At 43.5% G+C, this 26,412-nt stretch overlaps 1 protein-coding gene across 1 annotated transcript in view; it reads left to right on the forward strand.

Annotated features, from left to right (window-relative positions):
* VWA1 (von Willebrand factor A domain containing 1) overlaps positions 1-26,412 on the forward strand; it is a 67,346-nt gene that overhangs the window by 13,189 nt on the left and 27,745 nt on the right. Inside the window, exon 2 of the mRNA XM_077250145.1 lies at positions 23,731-24,297. Coding sequence (XP_077106260.1) covers positions 23,731-24,297 — 567 coding nt within the window. The remainder of the gene's footprint in view (positions 1-23,730; positions 24,298-26,412) is intronic.

The following is a 26,412-nucleotide window of genomic DNA, read 5'->3' on the forward strand; positions in this document are numbered from 1 at the left end:
CCATAAAGTGGTCTTCCATGTTGTCACCTACTCCATTTGAGCATATAGCCTAATCTCCGCCACTGCACTATTTTCGAAGACTTGGAAAATCAATCTACCCATTTTTTTAATCTAATGACAGATCACAGGATCGGGTTGATTTTTTTTTTTTTTTTTACGTGAACGAGGAAAGGACGTTTAACCATTGTTCGGATCCCAACAGATCTCCAATATTCCTTAAAACCAGGCATCTATTTCACTTGTACAATGTGTAGGATGAGTTGCTCGGCACAGCCTATCTCAGGTTCTGAGAACATTGACGGACGGGTATGAGAATATAGTGTTCATCTAAAGTCAAACCAAATTTTTTTTTTTAAGTTTCAAGTAAATTACCGTAAGTTTTCTTACACCCAAATCCAAACCAACTTACAAAGAAGAGATGGGCACCTAGCACAATCAGAACGGGCCTAAGTTTTGCTAATATGGACAACTGGACTTAGCTTTTGCCTTTCCCTCCAACTCCTTTCCCTGATCCACTGGCTTATTATCCAGCCCCTTATAGAATTGCAAAATGCTGATACTCTGCAGAGGAGAGAAGTCTTCAGCAGGTTTATATCACCCTTTAGCATAGGGGATGTAACCATCTGGAGCTGGATCCCCTTTTTCTAGGATGCTATGGTCTGCATCTATGGCAGGGGTGGGAATATCATTGGTGCAACCTGTGAGGCCTGCAGGAGCCCAAGAGGTAAGTTGGCCATTTCTACCTCCTGAATTGTGCGTTATGAGGAGCTCTTGGGCTGCAAATGGTCCATATATTGTTCTTGCACAGGGACCCTCTTCTGTCTGTGTCCTCTATGGTATTTACACCTTCAATTATTTACCTGCAATTCTGGTTCACACCTCTTTATTTCCATTAATATTGGATATAGCAAACATGACAGAATCTTAAAGTGAATCGTGTACTCCAAGAAACCTTGATTATTCATACATGGGGGCATGTGCTCCTATAAATATCACTTGGAGTTTGGGCATCTCTGCTATTTTCGAGCTGCTGGTTTCCCAGCAATGAAGGGGTTTCTTCAGCCGGTCTTTGTGCCACTTTAGTCACAACAGAGCTTTGTATTCTGAGCCTGCCAGTAATGAATGTAGGGTACTTTTTCATTTGCAATGGAAAAATCTTGCTGGCATTTGCCACTTCACTTGCCAGTATAATAGATTCACGAAGAACACATCCTTAAAAACCAGGATGAGAACTTTCCTACGTTTTACTGGAAGCTAAGGTTGAAAGTTCCCCTGACAGATGGACTCTGCCATACATTTCCTCATATGCATTGAATGTGATGTATCCAGCCAAAGTTCCATTCTCATATTTTACTGTACTGTTTATGTATTACTGTTCCACGAGCCTAGTTTACACCCACTGGTATTGGAGCGCGGTGGCTTTTAGCACTAGATGATTACACCTTTTCGCAGTGCCTCCTCTTAGTGTGTTCCAGATTTACACTCTGGAAAGTGACCGGGATAATGAGAAGAAATATTTTGCAATGCGCAAAATATATTTAATGAGCAAAGCAACAAATCAGTTTGTTCTGTGCAGCAAAAAATATATAAGGCAAGAGTTATGGCCTGAAGTTATCTTGCATAGACTCTGCACTTTTCTGTGCTAATGACATAATGTTTGTCTTTGTGCCATGTGTATCCTTTGGGTACTGTAAGGGGGTATGCTGTAGAAGATGAGATTCCCCGGGGCTGTGTGGCATGTGTCCGAAACCTGCCACCTGCTGCCCAAGAAGGACCCTATAAAACCAACAGAAAGGGGAAGAGTTTCGGGAAGAGTTTAGACGAGGCACCGGGGGGTCAGGTGACATAAATGATGCAGTTTCCTAATATAAAAAGTTGGAGTGGCAAGGTGGGAAGAGATTTGGTGCCAACGATTGAGACCATGCAGAGAGGGACATCGGAGCGTGTCAGGAGAGTCGAACCAGTGAGCTGTTGCACTTCTGTATTCAGAGTTTAGATGACTCTGGTCAAGATCTGTAAACCAGATCATGCTGGTCAAAACTTGAGGCCCAGATCCACACTGGTCAAGATCCGTGAACCAGATGAAGCCAGTCAAGACTCAGAGTCCAGCCCTCATTTGTCCACCACCAATACACTACCCTCGCAGGTCAAGCACCAAGGACTCCATGAGGAACCTGATCCAGAAGCGAACGTCTGCCATGGTGGACTGGAGGATTGAGTGACCCGGGCCATCACTTCCAGGTCTGATGTATGGTACAGGGTTCAGGCTGGGATAGTGCAACAGACTGGATGAGGATCGTCCCATGTGTCAAAGGTCCAGAGACCATTGATAAACTTTGTCAGAAGGACCTGTGACCTAGCAGGAACAACCAGAGACCTCTGCTAGGGCCTGTAATTAAGAGAAACTTTGCTTTGACGCCCTGGTGACTGCATTCCGCTGTCAGCAGAAGTTAGTCAGCTAGCATAGAGAGCTTGCCATAAGAGTTATTAAGTAACAGACTTGTATTTGGTATGCTGTAAATCCTCTGTGATCATACACTTGTCCTTCTGTTAAAGAAATATCCTACCCCACTCCCAATGAGAAAATAAATAGCTAAGTTGGTTACTTCCGCCTTGTCCCTGTCTGCGTGTTGCATCTGGTGACCTGTTTACAGGACCTTAATGGTAGTGACCATTTACTTACATGTATCCACTCTAGCATAAATACATACTATACTTTATATATCTCAATATCCGAATCTAAAATCATTCCTGATCTGAAAATCAAATTATGAAAAACTGGAATTTTTACATTTTTAAAATTTCTCTATTCTTCAATCAGTACCAAGTGTGAGCACCACGTGTAGAAATCCCAGCACTTACAGACTTGACTGCTACCAATGAGGTCATTAATGGTCGTGTGAGGAATGTTATGCACTTGGGCAAATCATCATGATCCACTGCTGGAAGCTTATTTTGTAACTACCGCCAATGACATCCCAGATATATCCATATCTCACCATCCACTACTGCTTTGAACATGAAACTACCATCATGTTTGAAGCAATAGTGGGCCTTGGGTAAAAGAGTCTTAGTGGACCCCTTTAACATATAGAGCCCTAGAATGTTAGAGTTGGAAGGGACCTCCAGGGTCATTGTGTCCAACCCCTGATCAATGCAGGAGTCACTAAACCATCTCAGACAGATGTCTGTCCAGCCTCTGTTTGAAGACTTCCATTGAAGGAGAACTCACCACCTCTCGTGGCAGCCTGTTCCACTCATTGATTGATCACCCTCACTGTCAAAAAGTTTTTTCTAAAATCTAATCTATATCTTTTCCCTTTCAGTTTCATTTCACTGCTTCCCGTGTTTCATACCACAATTCATGATGCACAGATACGACAGAGAAATATATGTATAGTACAGTATAGAATAAATATGACCACCCATGCTGTGCCCTAAATAAGCCCTACATTATGCCCCGGAATAATTAATTGCCTCTCACTGCGCTCCTTGCACAAAAATTACTCCAGGTTGCCTCTCTTATGCTAAATGGTGTCCACACTGTCCCCTCCTATAAAATAACCCTATCATACTGTTCCTTGTTTTTTTTTACTATGACTACCACCATACTGTATGCCTTGGTGAACTACAATTGCCACATTCTCCTTCATTATCAGATATATGCCATACATCTTCATTCTTTAGGAACTGTGACCTCCACATTGTTTTCTCCCAATTCTGATCCCGACTATTCTTTCAGTCAATATTGAGCCCCCTCTTCACACTGTCTCCCACTCCTTACTGAGCCTCCTCTTTATACTGTCCTCCTAGGACAGGTGACGTGAAGCAGAACTACCATTATGTGAGAGTGATAAACAGTTATGTCATAAATATTGGAACAGTTCATAGATAAGGAGTGTGAATGTTTTATGGTCCTCTGAATGGGTCTGGTTCTGTGTTGTGATGACCCCAGAAGGTCTGAAGAGCAAATTCCTTAATTCATGTAAAAATACATAAATCCATAGTAGTTTGCTATATATGCTGGGCCATTGCAAGTCTTGAGCAAGGCAAAGTAGCAAAGAGCTTCATGGCATGGGTTTCCATAGGCGAGCTGTATGTATCCCTACGTCATCAAGCACAGTATACCAAGACATTTCTGACTCTTGTAGCTTCCAGCTTTGTGGGAACTGTTTGTGGAAGGCTCTTTTCTGTTCCACATGACATTCCTCAATGCGCAAGGTCCATAAAGACATGGATAGAATCATAGAATGTTAGCGTTGGAAGGGACATCAAGGGTCAACGTGTCCAACCCCCTGCCCAATGGTTGGGGGAGTTTGGTGTGGAAGAACATGACCGACTGCAAAGAACTCAGACCTCAACTCCATCCAACATCTTTGAGACTAATTGGAACAGAGATAGTGAGCCTGGTCCTGTCCTCCAACATCAATGTCTGACATAACAAAGGCTCTTCAAAAGACCCAAAGACACCTCCAAAATCTTGTAGAACGTCTTTCCATAAGCTGTTATACTCTATATTAATGCTTATTGATTCAGAATGGAATTCTAAAAAGCTCATATAGGTGGAATGCGGAGGAGTCACAAAACCTAAATCCATATAGCGTGTCATCAATAAGATCTAAGAGGTTAAGAAGTAGATCAAGTGGTTGATTCCATAGTTACCTTGAAATGGGGTTGTCTTCTGCTGGACCTTTTTATATTCCTGTAATGTAATGGGCTTTTTATTTTGTCCAAACCAGGACTCCCCCAGAGGATCCGACAGTGGCCTGATGGGCCAGTCTGACCCTGACTATGATTTATTTGAACACATTTACAGACTCTTTTTGGCATACGTCGATTCGATGAAGCCGTACTGAAACATTTATTGCATTAAGGTCCATGCCCCTTGGTTGGATTAAGGTGATTAAACTATTTGTACATCATAAATTCTGTGGGGAACAAAAATGATAACCACTAATCTAATCCATAGAAGCCACTTGAGTAGTGAAATAAGCAATAAAATAGGACTTCTCAACATTTTCCACCGAATGAAAAGCTTTTAAGAGTTGTACAGGATTAGGGAAACATGATTGTTTTTTTTTCTAAAATGGCACCATGTTTTTCTGATCTTGGACAATCCCTGTAATAGTCCTTGGATGAATAATTGCTGCCGCCAGTAATTTGCCCTGTGTGCCAGTCCTCACCGCCATTATTTACACAGTGATAAAGAGGTCTCTTTGGCTTGAGATGACGGTGTCCTACAGATCTTCATTGAGAGTTATAGAGGCAGCTAAGCTTCCTGGCAACAGGCGGTCACGGCTCATTTAAAATCTTTATCTAACTTGGGGGAAATTCAGGTCACCATGACGCTACATAGAGGAGGCTAAGAGGGCGACTTTGGAGAAAGACTTGGTTAGAATGGAAATGGGAAGAACTTTTACTAATTTTACTACATTTGGTTGAGAAGACCAATAATCCATATTTTGTGGTTCTCGTCATGACCTGACAGTCTGGCGGTTCCTTAGACAATAAATAGATCATGAGCGACCATCACTCCATTCCAGCAGAACGTTTCTGAGGCCCGTTCTTGGGATCGGAAAACATCTCAAAAACCTAGCTTTCAATGTTGGGAATATCCCTTTTACATGAAAATAAGATTTCTGATTCTTTCAGCTCAGCTACTGCTTGTCCTAAAGTACAATCATGTGTACATGTAGATAGATGATACATACGTGTAGACGTCTGGCATTGGGGAGACCAGATGTGCGTCCTGGAATGTGCAACCATTGTGGGATTTTTTGCAGCAAAATACTGTCTTCACCATTCGTCAAGCTTTGTCTTCTTCCTGAGCTACAAGGTCAGGTCTGTTCTTTTGGGAAAGAAAATTGGATCCTACAATGTAAATTTTATGGTAGATTAAAATTAGATTCAGATTTGAGATAATTTATCCATAAACTAGTTAAACACCTGGTTCTAGGTTTGTATGTTTATCCATAGTGACAGACAACAAACAAGGCTTGTGTAGTCTGATCCAACTAATGTAAGAGGACCCACCGACTACACACAGCTTGTTTGTAGTCTGTAATCATGGACACACATTGCTCTGCATACGAGCTGCAAATAAATGGTAGAGGATTTTCAATCAAGACCAGGGACGTAACAATGTGGAGTCAGGGAGCCAGCCAACGCCATAGTTGTGTTTAGCTGAATGTGCATCCTAGGGTCCCTGCATGTAATACAGGCCTCTGGCCAATCAGAGGTCGGCAGCTGACATTGGCGTTGCAGGTAGATTGTGACATCACTGCCATGCGCCACCTGCCCACGTGGACCAGTTATGGAGGATGAAGTGGGCACAGCTCACCATAGGAAAGAGGAATAAGTGAGAGGAATTTAAAAAAAGTGTTAGAGGATGAGGGACATTATTACAGGAGGGGGCCAGGATGGGGGATATTATTACAGGAGGGGGCCAGGATGGGGGATATTATTACAGGAAGGGGCCAGGATGGGGGACATTATTAACAGAAGGAGCCAGGATGGGGGACATTATTACCGGAAGGGGCCAGGATGGGGGACATTATTACCGGAAGGGGCCAGGATGGGGGACATTATTACAGGAAGGGGACAGGATGGGGGGACCTTATTACTGGAAGGGGCCAGGAAGGAGGGCTTTATTACAGGGTAAGGGCCAGGATGGAGGACATTATTACATGCAGAGGCCAGGACAGGGGACAGTATGGAAGCAGATGCCAGGATAGGGGACATTATTACAGGAAAGGAGCAGGACGTGGGACATTATTATAAGAAGGTGCCAGAACTGGAACATTATTACAGGATAGGGAACATGACAGGGGACAATATTACAGGATAGATGTCACGCTGGAGGGTGTGGACCCACTGTGACTGAGGAGAACCTGGAGAGGCGTGACAAAGCCACCATCTGGTTCTTCACTAGAGCCCCAGATGGTGTGGTTAGACTTGAGCCACAAGTGGTCGCCAGGACAGACCCCGAAGCCATAGCTGCTGACTCCAGGAGCAGACTTGGAGTCCAGATATTGACACTAGTTCAGACAGAACGGATCCTGGTATTGACAGGACAGCTAACAGATTCAGACAATCACTCAGTCTAGACAGGTACAGGAATAGACAGGACTGGCACAGGTACTGGAACACAGGACAGGTGCCGAATTGGTGACCTAATAATGAACTTGTAGGTTGGGAAACACTAATGTTGCTTAGGCACCTTCCAACAGGTGAAGGTGCCGAAAAGTACTAAGTGCCTCTCAGCTATTAGCTGGGGACAAGTCAGGTGCATGGGCTGTCTCTTTAAGAGTCAGGGAGCATGTGTGTGCCCTAAGGGCACTGCCAAGAGACCTGCAAAGCATGCACAGGTCCTGGAACACAGAAGGCGCGGTGAGACCCGGAACATAGGACTCGGCTGGATGGCTGCGGTGGTGAATTAATCGACGTCCCTGCTGGCCTGCTGGGGGGAAGCAGCATGTAGGGACATGGCATTACAACAAGGACCAGGACGGGGGACATTATTACAGGCAGGGGACAGGAAGGGGGATATTATTACAAAATGTGATCAGGATGGGGAACATTATTACGGGATAGGGGTCAGGATAACTCACCAATATACTGGTGGGGGCCCAGGTCCAAATTTTGCACCGAGACCCATAGAGCTCTAGTTGCGCCCTGTTTTAGACTTTTTGCAAACTTTCTTATTTTGTTTTTCTCTCTAGATGCTTTGAATTCCATAAATAACATTATTGCAAAAATGTACACGCTTCATATCTTTACACAGTGGTGTATGAACCGTAACGTAAGATTTCTTCTTTCATTCTTCATTGCACTAATAAATGAGATCTCTGATCTAGCCAAGTTCTAGGAAATAATGTTATGAGACGCGTCATTACCAAACATTTACCAAATGAAGCTCAGAAGACTTGATGTTTATCTACGTGATGACTTGTATAAGCCCAGATCTTTGCAGAGTATATACAGCAATGACTGATTGCAGGGATGGGACTCGCTGTTCCTTTGTTGTGTTCTTTGCTTCCAGTAGGTGTTGAAGCAGGAAGATGAAAGCAGAGTTAATTGTTGCCTTGACTTTATGGGTGGCTGGGAGTCTTCCCTGTTATACTATAACACCTCCTCAGTAATAAAAATACCAACCATTTCCTTAGAAACCTGGATCCCTTTGGAAACTTTCCTAATTCCTAGACTACTTTCTTATGGAACTGGATAGCAATCTGATTGTTTTTCCTACTAGTTGGCTTTAATAACTTTAAACTAAATTTTCACCTTCCAACTTTGGCTTTATTTTTATTTTTGAATAGGTTTGAAATGATCAAATGATGCATTTTTTAAGCAGAACTCCAATTTCATGACATATATGGTTCACTTGTGTATGGAGCTACTGCCTACTGTCTATACATTGACATGACTATTAAAGGAGAACCTGTCGCTTGTTTCATTCTGTGCAAACCAAGCGCAGCATGAATCAGAGCCTGGCATTTCGGAAAAATATAGTTTGAGGAGACCAGTCCGACGCCACTCCCAACTGACTTCTCACCGCACCATTATAATTGATTGACAGGTCTCTCCTATGTCTCTGTATAGGGAGAGACCTGTCAATCACCTGGAGCGGGGTTAGTAAAAGCCAACCGAGGGCGGCACTAAACCGATTTCTTCTCTCTGTACAGTCCCCTGCCGAGTCTTCAAACACAAGAGTGTTTCAGAGAAAACCGCTATGCATAGTATGAACAGCATGAATTGAGTGACAGGAGGGATCCCTTTAAGACCGTATACTGTTAGCCGCAGCCACTATTCCGTCGACGGAGTTGTGCTGTGTAGCTCGGTAACTGAGAAGTTCTAATCACCACCGAAACCGGGAACAGCTAATCATCAGGGGGGTGCCGGGGTCACCTTCACACTGATCAGACATTGATGACCTATTCTTAGGATAGGCTATCAATGTTAAAGTCCTGGACAACCCCTTTAAAATAATAATAAAGTATACAGTTGACTGAAAAAGTGTTTGCCCACTCCCTGATTTCCTATTCCTTTGCATGTTTGTCACACTTAAATGTTTAAGATCACCAAACAAATTTAAATATTAGACAATAAGAAGTTTTTAAATGAAGGTCTTTATTATTAAGGGAAAAAATCCGAACCCACAGGGCTCTGTATGAAAAATTGAGTGCCCCCTTAAAACATAAATCAACTGTGGTTTATCACAACTTTGAGAAGCTGAGTTCAAATTCCCTAGTTGAACACAGGCCTGATTACTGCCACACCAGTTCTCAATCAAGAAATCACTGAAATAGGACCTGCCTGACAAAGTGAAGTAGACCAAAACATCATCAAAAGCTAGACATTATGCCACAATCCTGATAAATTCTGGAACAAATAAGATACAAAGTATTTGAGATCTATCAGTCTTGAAAAGGTTATACAGCCATTTCTAAAGCTTTGGGCTCCAGCGAACCACAGTAAGAGCCATTATCCACACATGGCGAAAACATGGAACAGTGGTGAACCTTCCCAGGAGTAGCCAGCAGACCAAAATTACCCAAAGAGCACAGCGACAACTCATCCAAGAGGTCACAAAAGATCCCACAACAACATCCAAATAACTGCAGACCTCACTTACCTCATTTAAGGTTAGTGTTCATGACTCCACCATAAGAAAGAGACCAGTAAAAAATGGCCTGCATGGCAGAGTTCCAAGACGAAAACCACTGCTGAGCAGTAACAACATAAAGGTTTGTTATAGTTTTGCCAGAAAACATCTTGATGATCCCCAAGACTTTTGGGAGAATACTCTGTGGACTGACAAGATAAAAGTTGAACTTTTTGGAACGTGCATGTCCTATTACATGTGGCGTAGAAGTAACACAGTATTTCAGAAAAGGAACATTACACAAACAGTAAAATATGGTGGCAGTGTAAAGGTCTGGGGCTGTTTTGCTGATTCAGGATCTGGAAGGCTTGCTGTGGTAAACGGAACCATGAATTCTGCTGTCTACCAAAAAATTCTGAAGTAGAATGTCCGGCCATCTGTTCGTGACGTCAAGCTGAAGCTCACTTGGGTTATGCAGCAGGACAAGGACACAAAACACAACAGCAAGTCCACCTCTAAATGGCTTGAGAAAAACAAAATTAAGACTTTGACGTGACCTAGTCATAGTCCTGACCTTAATCCGATGGAGATGCTGGCATGACCTGAAAAAGGCGGTTCATGCTCAGAAACCCTCCAATGTGGCTGATTTACAACAATTCTGCAAAAATTAGTGGGCCAAAATTACTCCAAAGCATTGTATAAGACTCATTGCCAGCTATCGCAAACACTTGATTGCAGTTGTCACTGTTAAGGGTAGCCCAACCAGTTATTAGGTTTAGGGGACAATCACTTTTTCACACAGGATCCTGTAGGTTTGGATTTATTTTTCTCTTAATAATGAAAACCTTCATTTATAAACTGCATTTTGTGATTACTTGTGTTATCTTAGTCTGATATTTACATTTGTTTGGTGATCTGAAACATTTAAGTGTGACAAACATGCAAAAGAATAGGAAATCAGGAAAGAGGCGAACACTTTTTCACACATCTGAATTTATACAAGTTTGTTCTTTTCATATTTGTACTGACGTGAAAAGCCATACTGCCTGGTCACATTTACCAAATAATGAACGCTGCAAATATTAAACCAGAAAAAATAATGTCGGCTTTGCAACTTTGCATGTCATTTTCATTTGTAATTTTTTTTTTTTTTTTTTCATTTTTCAGGACATTACATTGTAAAAAAATGAATTCCAGCACTCTGACGTGGAGAAAATAATTTCATGGCATTATTTTTCCAATATGATAAAACTCAGTACAGGCCGGTCTGGAAAACACCCTAAGAAGGTTCAAATAACCAAATTATTCTTAGCTGTAACCAGAAGTCGTGGCCGCCACTAAGAACAAATTGATTGTTCAAAAAAACAGTAAATCTGTGAAATTATTTTATCCACGTCAGAGTGCTGAACTTCACTAGGACTATTTTCTGCCGCTACTTAGATGCCGGCCACAATCCAACATCAGAAGTGAGCTCGCTTTTCTTCTATTTGCCAATCAAAACTAAAACTTGTCCCCCCCAAAAAAAAAACAACCACTCAATTGGCTATGTCATTGGAAAGATGTTTTATTGTAAGGGTATGTGCACACGTTGCAGATTTGCCTGTGGAATTTTCTCTGCGGATTCTGCATCTCTTGGAAGAAAACGCTGGTCAAAATCTGTGTGGTTTTTTTGCGGATTTTGTGCGTTTTTGTTGCGGATTTTCTGCGGATTCTGTACGGATTTCATGCGTTTTTACCCCTGCGGATTTCAATTATGGAATGGGTGCAGAAACGCTGCAGATCCGCACAAAGAATTGACATGGTCCTTTTTTAAATCAGCAGCGTTTTCCGGGCGGAATTTTCCACACCATTAGCACAGCATTTTTTATTTTCCCATTGATTTACATTGTACTGTAAATGACTTGCGGATCTGCAGCGTTTCTGCTCGGAAAAAAACACTGTGGATCTGCAGGAAATCTGCAACGTGTGCACCTACCCTAAAAGTTATGCCTTTTGGAAGAAGAGGAGAAAAAAAGTGAAAACGCAAAAGCAAAAAATTGCCGTCATGAAAGAGGTTAGAGGGAGGCTAATCAGTGAGATAGATAATAGATAGATAATAGATAAAGGGATGGATTGATATAAAGATGGAGGGATGAATAGATAGATGGATAGACAGCATGTGGGTTTGAAATAAAACCACATTTTTTCATTTTTTCACCTTTAAGCTATGGAGTGCTGCCTGCATTTATTCCTATGTCTAGACAGAGGGATGGATGGATAGACAGGTAGATGGAAAGATGGGTGGATAGATAGACAAATAAAGGGATGGATGATTTATAGAAAGATGGATGGAGGGATGGATACATAGAAAGTTATATGTAGAGATAGATAGATGGATAGATAGATGGATGATTGGATAGATGGATGGATAGATAGATGTAGAGATAGATAGAGGGATGGATGAATAGATGGGTAGACAGATATCATGAAGGATAGTTATGTGGGAAAAGAGATAGATAGATAGATATATGGAAAGATAGTCAATGGATGGATAGACAGGTAGATGGAAAGATGAATGGATAGATAGATGGGTAAAGGGATGGATGGATGAATAGAGAGATACATGATAGATAATGGGATGGAGGGATGGATGAATAGATAGGTAGAAGATAGATAATTGGATGGGCGTATGCATAGATAGACAGATACATAGAAATATGACCAGATAGGCAATGGAAAGATGGACGGACAGATAGACAGATGATAAATAGATAGATGATAGATAGATAGATAGATGATAAATAATAGATAGATGATAGATAAGAGATAACATAGATAATAGATAGATAATAGATAGATGATAGATAGATAATAGATAGAAGCAGATACTTTAGACTTTCTGTTCCCTTGTGCTAACAGCATAATCTTTTCTGAACCTGATGGATTCCAGGCTATAATAACATCAATGAAGAACATGATCCGTCACATTTATTGAACTTTCGTTTGAAGAATTTTCCATGTTGCCATAACTCTACATTATTCCTGTAAATGCAGCGGAGTCTTCCTGATTTATGAGCCCTGATAATAGCGATATCTTCGATTATTTGTCCATTCTTCCCCCGCCTTTGTCTGTCGCAGCGACTGAAGTCATTAGTTTAATCTATCAGCTCAAATAGCTGGCAAATGGGAAGATGGAGCGCAGGGCTGGATATGTAGCAGAATGTGCCATTGGGTTCAGACAGCGCACAATGAAAGATGTTCTAATATTGTACAATCAAAGGACAGGACAGAGATTGATGTTTGTGTCTCCTGCCGTGAAGGATGACTGGAATGATAAGCAGGTGTATACGGCTCGGCTGGAGGAGAGGAGATACGGGATAACTGGTTCACCTTTTCTGATATTTCTCTGATTGATGCTAACCTGAAAATTTATTTCGCAAAAATTTCGAAATGTTTTCAAGTACAGGAAATAAAGGTTGTGTACAGATGGAGTAGTGTTTAGTGTAATTATACAAAAAAAGTTAAATATTCTAAAGAAATAATTTTTTGCAGCTGAAATTAAATGTTTAGTGGGTATATGAGATTAGGAAAACCTGACGGCACCACTATTGGCCATGGGATGGCAGCACAAATGAATGGAACTGAGCTGCAATACCAGACACCACCCATAGATACAGGGCCGTATTTAGGGTTTCTGCTGCCCTAGGCACTTTTAGTGCTGCCTCCCCCTTTGGTGAGTATGACACTATCGGCAGTGACTTTAGCAAGAATCGCTGATGTGAAAATCGCCTTTTGCAGCAGATTCGGCAGTTTTTCTGCATGTGCCGCGTAACGGATCACTTACAGCAACACTGCGTTCGTCCTCATTCATTCCCAATGGGATTTGCGGCACTTGCCATGATCTGGCAAATGCGGTACCATACCTCCCAACTTGGGAAGGAGGTATAAAGTGTGCAGCGCTCTTAGCGCGCCGCGGCAAATTTTAGGCCACGCCTCTGACCACACCCATTTCACAACTAGTCACACCCATATCCACGTCCCAACCACAGCCATTTAGCACTGCTGATCACACTGTTTTATATACAATAATTATAAACGAAACAATATGGCCACAGTGCTCCATACTGTATAATGGCCACACATGATGCTCCATACTGTATAACGGCCACACGTGATGCTCCATACTGTATAATGGCCATTGGCCATACATGATGCTCCATACTGTATAACGGCCACACATGATGCTCCATACTATATAATGGCCACACATGATGCTCCATACTGTATAACGGCCACACATGATGCTCCATACTGTATAATGGCCACACATGATGCTCCATTCTGTATAATGGCCACACATGATGCTCCATACTGTATAATGGCCACACAGTTCTCCATACTGTATAATGGCCACACATGATGCTCCATACTGTATAATGGCCACACAGTTCTCCATACTGTATAATGGCCACACACAGTTCTCCATACTGTATAATGAGCCCCACCCGTATGCATGGCTCATATTCACTCCCCCCTGTATGCATGGCTCATATTCCACCTCCCCCCTGTATGCATGGCTCATCTCTCCCCCCCCTGTATGCGTGGCTCATCTCCCCCTCCCTCCCTGTATGCATGGTGGCTCTGGCTCATCTCCCATCCCCCCTGTATGCGTGGCTCATCTCCCCCTCCCTCCCTGTATGCATGGTGGCTCTGGCTCATCTCCCATCCCCCCTGTATGCGTGGCTCATCTCCCCCTCCCTCCCTGTATCCATGGTGGCTCTGGCTCATCTCCCATCCCCCCTGTATGCGTGGCTCATCTCCCCCTCCGTGTATGCAGGGGTGGCTCAGGCTCATCTCCCATCCCCCCCTGTATGCGTGGCTCATCTCCCCCTCCCTCCCTGTATCCATGGTGGCTCTGGCTCATCTCCCATCCCCCCTGTATGCGTGGCTCATCTCCCCCTCCCTCCCTGTATGCATGGTGGCTCTGGCTCATCTCCCATCCCCTCCTGTATGCATGGCTCATCTCCCCCTCCCTCCCTGTATGCATGGTGGCTCTGGCTCATCTCCCATCCCCCCCGTATGCGTGGCTCATCTCCCCCTCCCTCCCTGTATGCATGGTGGCATTGGTGGCTCTGGCTCATCATCTCCCATTCCCCCCCATGCGTGGCTCATCGGCTGCCTGCCCCGCCGCTCCCCATCTATCTTGTGGCTGCCGCCTGCCGGGCTCCCCGATCCTCCTCCCCGGCTCCCCCCGTCCCTGGCTGTCATCATACTCACCTGGCTGTCACCTCACACCGCGCCCGGGGGCAGAAGAATGGAATCCTCCACCTCTGTGCTCTGTCCCGGCGCAGCACCCTCGTCGTCCTGTATGAGCGGTCAGGTGGTACTGCTCATTTAAGGTCATGAATATGCACGCATATTCATGACCTTAATCAGCGGTACCATGTGACCGCTCACACAGCGAGGGTGCAGTCACTGAGAGCAGACCAGGCGTCGCTGGAGCAGGTGAGGTGAGTATGCATCAATCATACTGTGCATGGGCAAGGTGGCGGCGGCGGCGGCGAGGGGGGGGGCGGGGAGGCTTAAGCCTTAAGGTGACCCCACCCGGACCGGACTTTACAAAAAAAAAAAAAAACACACACACCTGCTCAGGTGCCGTTCCCCCCGCATGGCCCCGCCCTAGGCACGTGCCCTCAAGTGCCTAGTGGCAAATACGGCCCTGCATAGATACGAGAGGCGCTATTTCTGGAAGGGAGCACCAATGGTTTATTTGTAATGTTACTCAATGCCTTTAAAGAATCAGAAGTTTCTGTTGTCAGACAATATTTCTGTACAATCGTCAGCCAAGGTCTAGGGCGAGCCTTCACCCCAACAATGGACTGGAAGACCTTGGAAACAAATGCCATGTACCAGAGAGCTAGGCATGACTGGGATTGGAGTTGTTGGCAGTCTAGGGGTTAAATAAAGTATAGGATTGGCCATAGGATGGAGAACGTAAGTAGTAAACAGATAGGGATTGGCTACAGGAAAGGGAGGAGTAGCCGGTAGGAACAGGATAGCGGGGGTCTTTGAGCCAGAACAGCAACAGCCCTTCCATTTTTGAGAAGTTTTGGTAGGTCATGATGATTTAGGGATTGTTCCTTCGTACTGATTGTCTGTCATTGTAGCCTTCAAAGAAGAGGTCATGGATGATCCTTATTGAGGGCCTTTCAGAAGAATTGTAAGCGCTTTAAATAAGTGGTATGTGGATGGTTGTGTTTTCCCAGTGGGGCCATCACAGGGTACTGGTTCTAATGGAACCAGGAGGCAATATCTGCATAGATTGGTCACTCACAAGCCTGGGTGGTACAACTGGGAACTTCTGGTACTGCCCAAAGAGGAGCCATCCAAGACCTTCTCCTTGACAGTCCATCTTGGATGTCCAAGGAAGGATGGTTGTCCCACTGATATTCAGCACTAGAGATGAGCGAATCTGATGAAATTCAAATTTGGCTGCGAAATTCGATATGGATCCATTGTTTCTCAATAATAAACACTGTCTTCTCCACCACCTCGAAACTCCCCACTCTGGTCCTCCTGTGGTTTTCTGTCTTCACTTTGGTCTTCAGCTCCTCCAACGTTGACTAAGCCTCACATGTTGTCTTGATGTTGCTAGACCTAGTCAGCGCCAATGGCACCAAAGACCATTGTGAAAACAGAAGAGGACCAGAGAAACCTAGAAAAGGACCGGAGGAGAGGACCAGACAAGGAGTCTGACAGGGCTACAAGTATTATATTTTTTATTCTTTTTAACCCCTTTTTGGATCTTTAGAAACCAGATAAAAGTGTCCAGCCTGCTGCCCTTTTGCTGGATTCGCCAGCAGAAAATTGTAAAAGAACATTTGGATTCCGGGTAAAATTTGAAACAATTTCAATTAGCCTTGAATCGTTTTGCTTGTCACTAATCAGCAGCAGGAGGAGGCCGCCGTTTAGATTCTTGCTCTTTTTGGAAGAATCACTAATTGGGGGGAGAATTTAATGAAATGGTTAAACATTCCCATTCCTCCTTTGCATAAACAATAATGTAAATATACTGGAAGTGAGCAAGAAAACAAGACATCGCGAGCGGGAAACACTAACCAATACACAAATGTCTCTCATTGTGACCTTTTCAAGTGGACAAGTGTATAATGCAGAATAAACAATGTGATATTTACAAAATGGAAATTCCCCCAGAGCGAGCGGGATGATAAATGTCTGTGTATTCCGCATGCAATGTCTGGAAATGCTGACCTCACTGCAGAGCATCGCTCCTTCCATTGGGTCCTATGACGCAGATCTGTTCCTTATAGCTTGGGCATTGGTGCTGCGTACTCTGCCGGTATATACAGAGCTCTGTGTTCTGTCCGGGGTGGATTGTATTCATATATTCACAGGCCTGATACTTCTCACAGCTGAGCATTTGCTATATAGATCAGCCAGTCTGATAGTTTGCTACAATGTATTAGTGCAGGTAGAATGTATCAGTCGGGGCCCAGGGAGTTGATAAAGGATTGTTTACACGACATGTATCCAGAACTGGCTGCAGAGGGTTTGATGTAAACCAGTGTTCTCATTCACTGGCAGCTTCCAAGGACCTTCAAAATGAAATATGTTTCTACTTTTTAACTAAGAATTAGCTCAAAATAAATAAGACAATGTTTGTACACAAAACCAACAAAATAGTGAGTGCAGCTCTGGGGTATAATGCAGGATGTAACTCAGGATCAGTAATGTGATGTATGTACACAGTGACTGCACCAGCAGAATAGTGAGTGCAGCTCTGGAGCATAATACAGGATGTAACTCAGGATCAGTAATGTAATGTATGTACACAGTGACTGCACCAGCAGAATAGTGAGTGCAGCTCTGGAGCATAATACAGGATGTAACTCAGGATCAGTACAGTATCATCTGCTAGCCAGCATAAGTACATGTGGGGACTCCCTAGCAACCAGGCAACCCCCACATGCACTTATGCTGGCTAACAGATGTAAATCATTCAGCTGCGGCAAGAAAAACTAAATCTTCGAGCACTAAAAATACTCGGAGGACCCCCGAGCGTGCTCGAGAAATCTCAAGTAACGAGTATATTCGCTCATCACTACATGCAATCATTTTCAAGATGAATAACCCCATTACTCTTTATACCTCGGTGATATATAAATGCTGCTTTCTCCATTGCATTAGCTCCTTCTGCTGTGGAGCTTACAGTCTAGTAACCTATTAGCTGTTATGGTTAATATCACATCCAGGCACGTAGACGGGGCAGTGCTGTGATTCATGTCTATCGCTCCAGCAAGGTTATTGGCAAGTAACAGTCAACATATCTCTGCCTCGGAGACCTGACATGTCGTGTATGAATAATAATGGTCTGATAACATCAAAGAGCAACTGGAATAAATTTACATTAAATATTAATATTAATCCTTCCTATAGAATATTCTCTTTGTGTCCATATTGTCAGGCTACGCGGGATCTCTTGGGATCATTGGATGCAGCGTTGTGGTATTGTTGTACCACTTCTCCTAGATCAATCCCAGTCCAGCGCTGGTGAGATGCAATGTGACCTCATCTATGTCCATGAGGGTCAGAAGACCCGCGGCCGGTCTGGTCATCGCGGTCCATACCCGAATCGTGAACGTTGGACATGTGAAACCTGCCTTTATTGCAGAGCACTTGTTGACTACTCAACATTTCTCCTGCTCGCCCAATTTGGAAAATAATCCATGTTTCCATTTCAAAACAAAGTTAATAATGTCAATACAACAGATGCAGAAGTCATGGGGGCACGTCATACAGACATACCAGACATACAGATAACACCCGCATCACTGTGAACTGTGTAAATGGATACAGACACTTGTGTGATAGGAATCTGCTTCTAATGGGACCAATAAACGCATGGCAGTCATCTTTTATAAAAGTCATAAAAGTCTGTCTGCAACAGTCCTTGTAGAGACTTGTGACAGATAACATGATCAGACATGGAGGTGTAACGGTCCGGTCCCATACAGGAGTCTGCAATGGGTTCTTCAGTCTGCCACCTTCCAAATATTACCCCCAAACCCTTCTGCATCATCCTATGGTCAACAGTAATAGTGAATCATGGGCATCTTGTGCTCATGGACCCGTGCCCTGCACTACCTACTGTTGGCATTATTTTCTCAAGTTTTGTACAAATTGCCTCTTCAGAGAGGAAGAGGACTTGAACTGTAGCGCCATCTATTGGAAGAAGCAATCCTAAAAGTCAATATCAACCCATTAACGAGCTTTGCCATATGAATTAGGATAAAAGACAAACCAGAATCACATTTTGTACAGTGTTTCGGAATGTTGCCCCTCATCAGTGCAAAGTATGAGATCTGATTTGGCTAGGTGAGAGGCTCTGGACTGGGATCTAAGGGGTAAGGTTTCTCCTTGTGGAGAGTGACATACCTAGCTTGAATAGTTATTTGGAGGCACCACCAGATGATATAGGCACTGGCATTAGCGTGCCCTCCTCCTGCATGAGTGCGGTCATGGTGGCACCCTCTGCAATCGTGATCCTTACGCCACTTCTGACCTGCTGTAAGAGACTCAGGGAATGCTAACCTTCCAAAAGTTAGACCTTGTAAAATACTTTCTTTGCCCTTGGCTCTGAAAAACTCGTTCGGCTCCATTGCCAGGTAGAGTATTGGCACAAAGGCTTCTGGCCGTTTGAATGAGGCCTTAGTACAAGTGTGTGCGGAGGCTAATAGTTGGACCACATGGGACTGATATGCTGCAGATTTATAATGTGGTCGTGTTTTTATAATCTGGGTCATCCCTTTCCACCAGAGCAAGCGTCATAGGTAGACCTGATGTGTAACCCTACACACCGCAGTGATCACAGCTGACAATGAACCCTCAGCTCGCTCCGACCTGCCTGCCAGACTGACACTTCCACAGGTCTCTTCAGGCCAGGCTGTTTTTAATCCCTGGCAGGATGTGTCTGTTTTTGCCAGAGTTCCTGGGTGTGTCGGGTTTATTGGCACACTTTTGGCTAGGAATGCGTTTGCTCTTGTTCTTTTTAACCCCCTTAAACTGCCGAGATGAAGATGCCTTCCTGTGTCTGCTGCGGAAGCCACCATCGAGCACAAATCTCAACTTTACAAAGGGCATTTCCTCCTCATATACCTGCCAAGTTTTATACTAAAAAAAAAGTCAGAGGCTCCCGGGCGCCAATGCAAAATCTGAGACAGGTCTCTACACATCAGGTGTGATTTATCACTCTGGGGTCCACCCTAGACATCCACCACCACTGCACCCACTTTGGCTTTGCGCCTGCCTTTTTCCTAGCAGACAGATTCATCCATCATTTGCGTTATTGCAGTTCTGTATGTTTTACTGTGAAAGTTGTGACTTTTCAGATAAAAAATACTTTGAAAATCCAGCCGGGGACAAAGTGTCTCAGTTGACTAGTCCAAGTCCGATGCCCGGTGGCTTCTCCCTGCCTCGCTCCACTAGACTGACCTAGGTCTCTCCTTATACTCACACATAGGGAGGGACCTGCCAGTCATGTGGATCAGGACAGGGATTAGTCATGTAGGACACATGGTCCTCACCGGCTTTACCAAATATGTTTTAGCTGAGATGCTGCAGTACTTCCAGAGTAAACCATACATGGCTTCAATAACGCCACCGGACTCTGAATCATGCCACCCGTGGCTCCTCCAACTTGGATCTGCTGTCTGGTTCCCTTGAAATTGTATATTCATCTCTTTTAGCTACATCTATTTGTGCAAAACCTGGTGGCAACCAATATGGCTCCCATTTTGGCTTTCACGGGAAGGGGCAGCAATGGCCACGTGACTCCCAATAGTAGAGGCTTTGGTGCTCCGCATGTGCCAATACCTAAGCGTTCAGATTACCTCGACTCCATTTTACTTATCCCTACGAACCAGAAATTTTTCAATAATTTTGCATGTGTTATAGCCCCTGTTCAGTACAGATGGTTATAGTGGATCCGGTCTTGAGACCACCAGCGATTCAATCCTAGTGAAGAGCGAGCATGCTCGGATAAGGTGTTATCTGAGCCTGCTCTTGTCCTAGTTGAGTATTTTTTGCATGCTTGAAAAAAAATGCTCAAGTCCCCCCGGCTGCATGTCTCGTATCCACAGACAGCCGCAACACATGTAGGGATTGTCTAACAAACCAGCGTCACCAACGGTCAGGAGCGCTCAGTCGATGCTCAAGTCCAAATGTTAGACTACTTATTGAGCCCTTACACCATTTTGCTGAAAATAAGCTGAGCTTCTTGGCCACTAGGTATGAGCGACTGGTGGGGGATCTCAGGATCAACTTTACAGAACTGGAGCTAAAACATCAAAAATTATGCAAATTTTTAATAACACTTTGAAAAAATTGAGCAATTTTGCAAATAGTCACAATGAAAAGAGTATCCTACAGAATTTCACACGGCTCCTCTGCAGACCTAATTTTCTCCATAGTTCCAGACTACAAACCCTGTGTTCCGTAGTTGTCCTACTTCCACCTTTCACCTATTTTTCCCTTGCACAGATTGATTGATGCAGGGACATGGAATCATTATGGAGGATCCGACATACTCCAGATTGTAGGTTGTTTGCTGATGGAGGACAGTGGATAAACTATATATATATAATTGGAGAGGACTTTGTTCAGGTGTAAAAACCATCTTAATTCATGATAAAGAATGACGCCCCTCCTCCACCATATCCAGGAGAGATGTGTAAGAAAATATGTCGTTCTTTTGGGGTCAAGGTGCAGTTGTTTGCGATTTACATGACATTTTATGATGCAGAGAATTGCTGAAGGATGAGGTAAGACTCCGAGCTTGAGATTTATGTCTACAATGATGTCTGTCAAAAGACACGCACGTGGCTAATCTGAGGTTCTTCATCCGTGGACTGGGCTATCTAGAGAATTCAGATGCAGATGTTTCCTCTGACAGGAGATTCTTGCATACGCTCTGATGTTGCAGCACTCTGAAACTTTATGGCGATTCCTAGAAAACTTTAAAGAGTCAGCAGGAGACCATGTGTTTCATGATCAATCCGAGGCCGGTACCCGCTCTCCTAGCCTGACAAGTCTCTCCTTATACACACACATAGACAGGGCCCTGTCAATCATGGGGACTGGGCCGTGAGCATGGAGCCTGCTACATCTCACTTGTTAGGATCACTAGGTGAGGTGGATCCTCAAAGCCCCAGGTACGGGTGGGCACACATGCGTTAGTGTAGCAGGCAGTTGAGGCATGGCGGAAACAATCTAGCAGAGGTCCTGGAGACTGCAGAAAAGTAGCAGAGGTCTGGAGACCGCAGGCAGGTAGCAGAGGTCATGAAGACCGCACACAGGTAGCAGAGGTCTGGAGACTGCAGGCAGGTAGCAGAGGTCATGAAGACCGCCCACAGGTAGCAGAGGTCATGAAGACCGCAGACAGGTAGCAGAGGTGCTGAAGCCCACAGAAAGGTAGCAGAGGTCCTGGAGACCACACACAGACAGGTAGCAGAGGTCCTGAAGACTGCAGACAGGTAGCAGAGGTAATAGAGACTGCAGGAAAGGAGCAGAGGTCCTATAGACTGCAAAATGGTAGCAGAGGTCCTGAAACCCCAGACAGGTAGTAGAGGTACTAAAGACTGCAAACACGTACAAGAGGTCGTGAAGATTGCAGTCAGGTAGCTGAGGTCCTGAAGGCCACAGACAGGCAGCAGAGGTCCTGAAGGCCGCATACAAGTAGCAGAGGTCCTGAAGGCAGCAGACAGGCAGCAGAGGTCCTGAAGGCTGCATACAGGTAGCAGAGGCACTGGGAACTGCAGAATGGTAGCAGAGGCCCTAAAGACCACAGACCGGTACTGAGCAGGTCATAGTGTAGGGGCAAACTAAAAGTTTTAATACCAAGACCCAGGTGGGTGTCTGGGGAGGCGTTATATAGGCCTAGGTATATGATCGTATGGGAGCATAGCAGGCTTCTTGCAAAACTCAACGTGAAGCACAAGAAAGTTTAGTGGACCTGGGAGAAGGAAACAGAGCCCAGACCTGGGACAGGGGTGTAACTTCTCTCGATGCAGATGGGAATTAATTAAGATAGGGATACAGAGGGACATGAAGATAACAATGTTGTATTAATTCATCACTTGTAATGATTGTCTACATGGTTGTGTTTTGGTGACATTTCCAACTGCAGTATAAGCTAATGCCCAAAATCCAAAAATTCTGGATTTTTTGACACAAGTGGCAAAAACCTTGTCCATCATAGCCCACAATGTCAATCACTTGTGAACCGTCCATGACTTGGTTGTTTTTGTAGCTCCAAATTGAAATTCTAAAATAGTTCATGACAGCAAATCATTAACTTTTTGGTTGTGTGACTTGAAAGTCACCATGTAATCCTGGCCTAAGAAAGGTTAGGCATTACTGACAGATCCTCCAGGGGACCCAGGCCTTGATTTGGTAATTGGTTCTATCCTCAACAGGCATTCTTATAACATAAAACATTTGGGACACTTACATTTAATCCAGGACTAAGTACTAACAGGCAGATAATTGCTTCCCACCTGCCTGTTGTGCCCGGAGCCAAACTCCACTGGCACAGAGCGGTCACCGACCACTCCTGCCGGCAATTCATCGGCTTCTGTTGATGTCACATCAACAAAGCAGCTCTTCCTCTTCCAGGCTGCTCTGTTGACGGGGTGTGACTGTCGACATCATGCCAGTTGACAGCCAACTCCCACCGCCTAACCAGCTATCAATCAGCATGATGTCGGCAGACATGCCCCATTGACAGAGCAGCCCAGAAGAGGAAGAGCTGCTCTGTTGACATGGAGCCGCTGAGGTCTGTAAAGCGCTGTGGAATATGATCGCACTTTATGGGTAAGAATAATAAATAAAGCTAGTCAATTAGATTTTCTGGTGACCCACCACCTGTAGACATTATATTTGTGACATACTAGTAATCTTTGATACATTATCCATCTCCCAAGGCATCTTCAAGGGCAGTGGTTCTGTGATAGACAGATTTATTATGTACCATTGAGCTAGCAATTTATGAGATGGTTAGTTCCCAAAATAATTTTTCAAAGGGTTTTACAATTTTTGTAAATTAATATATATATTTTTTTCCCTTTCAGATCATCCAAGCGTCATCCCGGATTTAGAAGGAGACCTTTTCTTCCTTCTGGACAGTTCGGGAAGTGTCACCTATGATGAGTTTTCCAAAGTCAAAAAGTTCATTGAGGATCTTCTTCAACCTTTTAAGTTTGGTCCACAGGACGTTCAAGCTAGTGTTGTTCAGATCAGCACCAACCCTACACTGGAATTTCCCTTGAACCAATACAGTTCCAGTAAAGATGTCCAAAATGCCATCCAAAAAATAAGACAACGCATGGGGGACACAAATACAGGCAAAGCTGTTAATTACGTAAAGGAGAACCTTTATGCAGAAGACTTTGGCTCTAGGAGTGACGTCCCAAAAGTTCTGGTGTGGGTGACTGATGGATTGTCCACTGATGACATCTCTTGGCCTATGAAGCTCCTCAAGGACATGGGCGTCTCAATATTTATTATTTCTACAACTGGTCGAGGAAATTTCCGGGAATTATCTGCTGCAGCCAGTGAACCAAATGAGAAATTCCTAAAGTTTGTGGATAAGGATGATCTAGGCATCATTACGAAGGAACTGAGGAACTCAATTATTGGTAGGTGGATCTACCACACATGGTGTATGAAACACTAGGGTGTCCTAGGTTTCTTCAACTGGTGATATTAGTGGTCGGACTACAAAAATCAGTAAGTTATCACATATACAATGGTTAGGTGATGACTTGTCTTCACCCCAAAACCCCTTTAAAATGTCCAATCCTTTTTTCTCATAGGAGAAAAGTCAACACCCAACGTATCCAGCTACTGTCCCCCTCCCAAATGAGAACATGTGAATATATATATATATAAGTCAGTATTAGTTTTGTATTTTGGTTACTTTTTACTATGGGGTTTTTCTCCTTCGTATTTATTTACGGTAGGTGTCTCTTACATTGTTGGATGTAAATTATGACACAGCAGCAATTTTTATCTTTAGACCTGAGTAAGATACGCCTGTGGTGACGAGACACATATCAGGTTTTTGTAACATTGGCTGGCGCTGAGATGTCTATGACACAGCGAGATCTAAATCCGGCTAAACACTGTCACTTCTGAGTCACAGAAACTAGGAAAGTCATAGTCAGGTCTCACCTCTCTCTGCATGTTGTGGGCAGGGGTTCAACTCTTCGGCTCTATATCCTTCACTATCATTAATTTAATTTAGCAAATGGATTTTGCTCAGTGACTAATTAGAATTAGATTTCACATGCATTGTACTGTATTTCGGGAGCAGCTTTCCTTCTGTACATAGTCAACCCCAATGGCCACTCCAATTGTTTGACCAATCATGGGGTAGCACCTTTAAAATTTGATGCATTTCTTCCTTGGATGTCACTTTCAAACTCATGCTGAATATTTTCTTGACATAGTAGAATATGTTAATTACACGTTTACTAACTGCTAAAATTCTGCCTTTTAAGGGGGACTTTTCATTGAATTTGTTTAATTTAAAATGAGTCCGTCCTTCAATTGCCAACACTCCGCTGATTCTGGAACAGTTTTTCTTTTTCTTCTGTGCCCCTCTGTTCCAAAGTTACGCCACCGGTGATAAAGGTGCAAATTTTCCCTTCAACCAACTGGACATACATCACAGAACTCCTCTGTGGGCGTGGCTGTGTTCTGATTGGCCAGCATCAGAGGAGAAAAATGCAAATGCCCCCTGTGGTATACTCCCACGTGGTTGAAGAGAAAATTTGCTTCTTTATTAACGGGAAATATCTTTGGAACAGAGAGGCACAGAAGAAAAAGAAAAACTGTTCCAGAATCAGCGGAGTAGTGACGATGGGAGGAGGTGCTCAGTTTAAATGTAAAAAGCCAATGAAGAATCCCCTTTAAGAGCATCAAACAAAGAACTCTGCTTAATGTATGGATCTCATCCAAAGTATAAACATGGTCATTTAAAAGGTACTCAGAAGGTAGAGCAAAAGCCACATTTTGATACATTTGTTTTATTTATGGATATATTGCCATTTTTCTGTTTTGCTTCAGTGGCCATTTTGAAAAATTGATATTGAGAAGTGCAGCCATATTTGATGTCCCCTTTTCGTCCCGGAAAATGATGATCAGCTTTTATTTTGTCAATCATTTTACAATTTAAAACCAAAGTGACTTTTATTTTACCATCAGGGGCTGAAAAGCTAATGCAAAGGTGGCATCCAAAATGTCAGAACTTACCGTGGCTATTAGCTAAAGAGAAACATTGGCTTTTCTGGGATATATAAAACCAACTGAGGCCAATTTAATACTCTGGTACTTTACTCTGTAAGTTTTGCCAGTCAGATGTGAACCTAGGAAAGATCTTCACAGGTCACTCAACAAACAGCACTGACAATCTACATAATGCACTGCACTACATAAGTATTGCAGTGTATAATCAGATGAAAAGCCCCACAAAAATACAAAAAACTATGCCACAATTGACTTTTTTTTATCCTTCCATGCACAAATGACATAAAAAATGATAAAAAAAAGTCATATATGTTCCAAAAAAACAATACCAATAAAACCCACCTTGGGAAACAAAAAAGCAAACCCTTCTAAAGCTCCGAAAAAATGAAAAAGGTATGCGTCTAAGAATATGATGACAGAAATAAATAATTTATTTTTTTATAAAGTTATTTTCTTGAGCAAAAGTAGTAAAATGTAAAAATAAGTTACTAATTGGATATTAA

This window comes from Ranitomeya variabilis, chromosome 4 (genome assembly GCF_051348905.1).
Source record: "Ranitomeya variabilis isolate aRanVar5 chromosome 4, aRanVar5.hap1, whole genome shotgun sequence".
NCBI classification, from domain to species: domain Eukaryota; kingdom Metazoa; phylum Chordata; class Amphibia; order Anura; family Dendrobatidae; genus Ranitomeya; species Ranitomeya variabilis.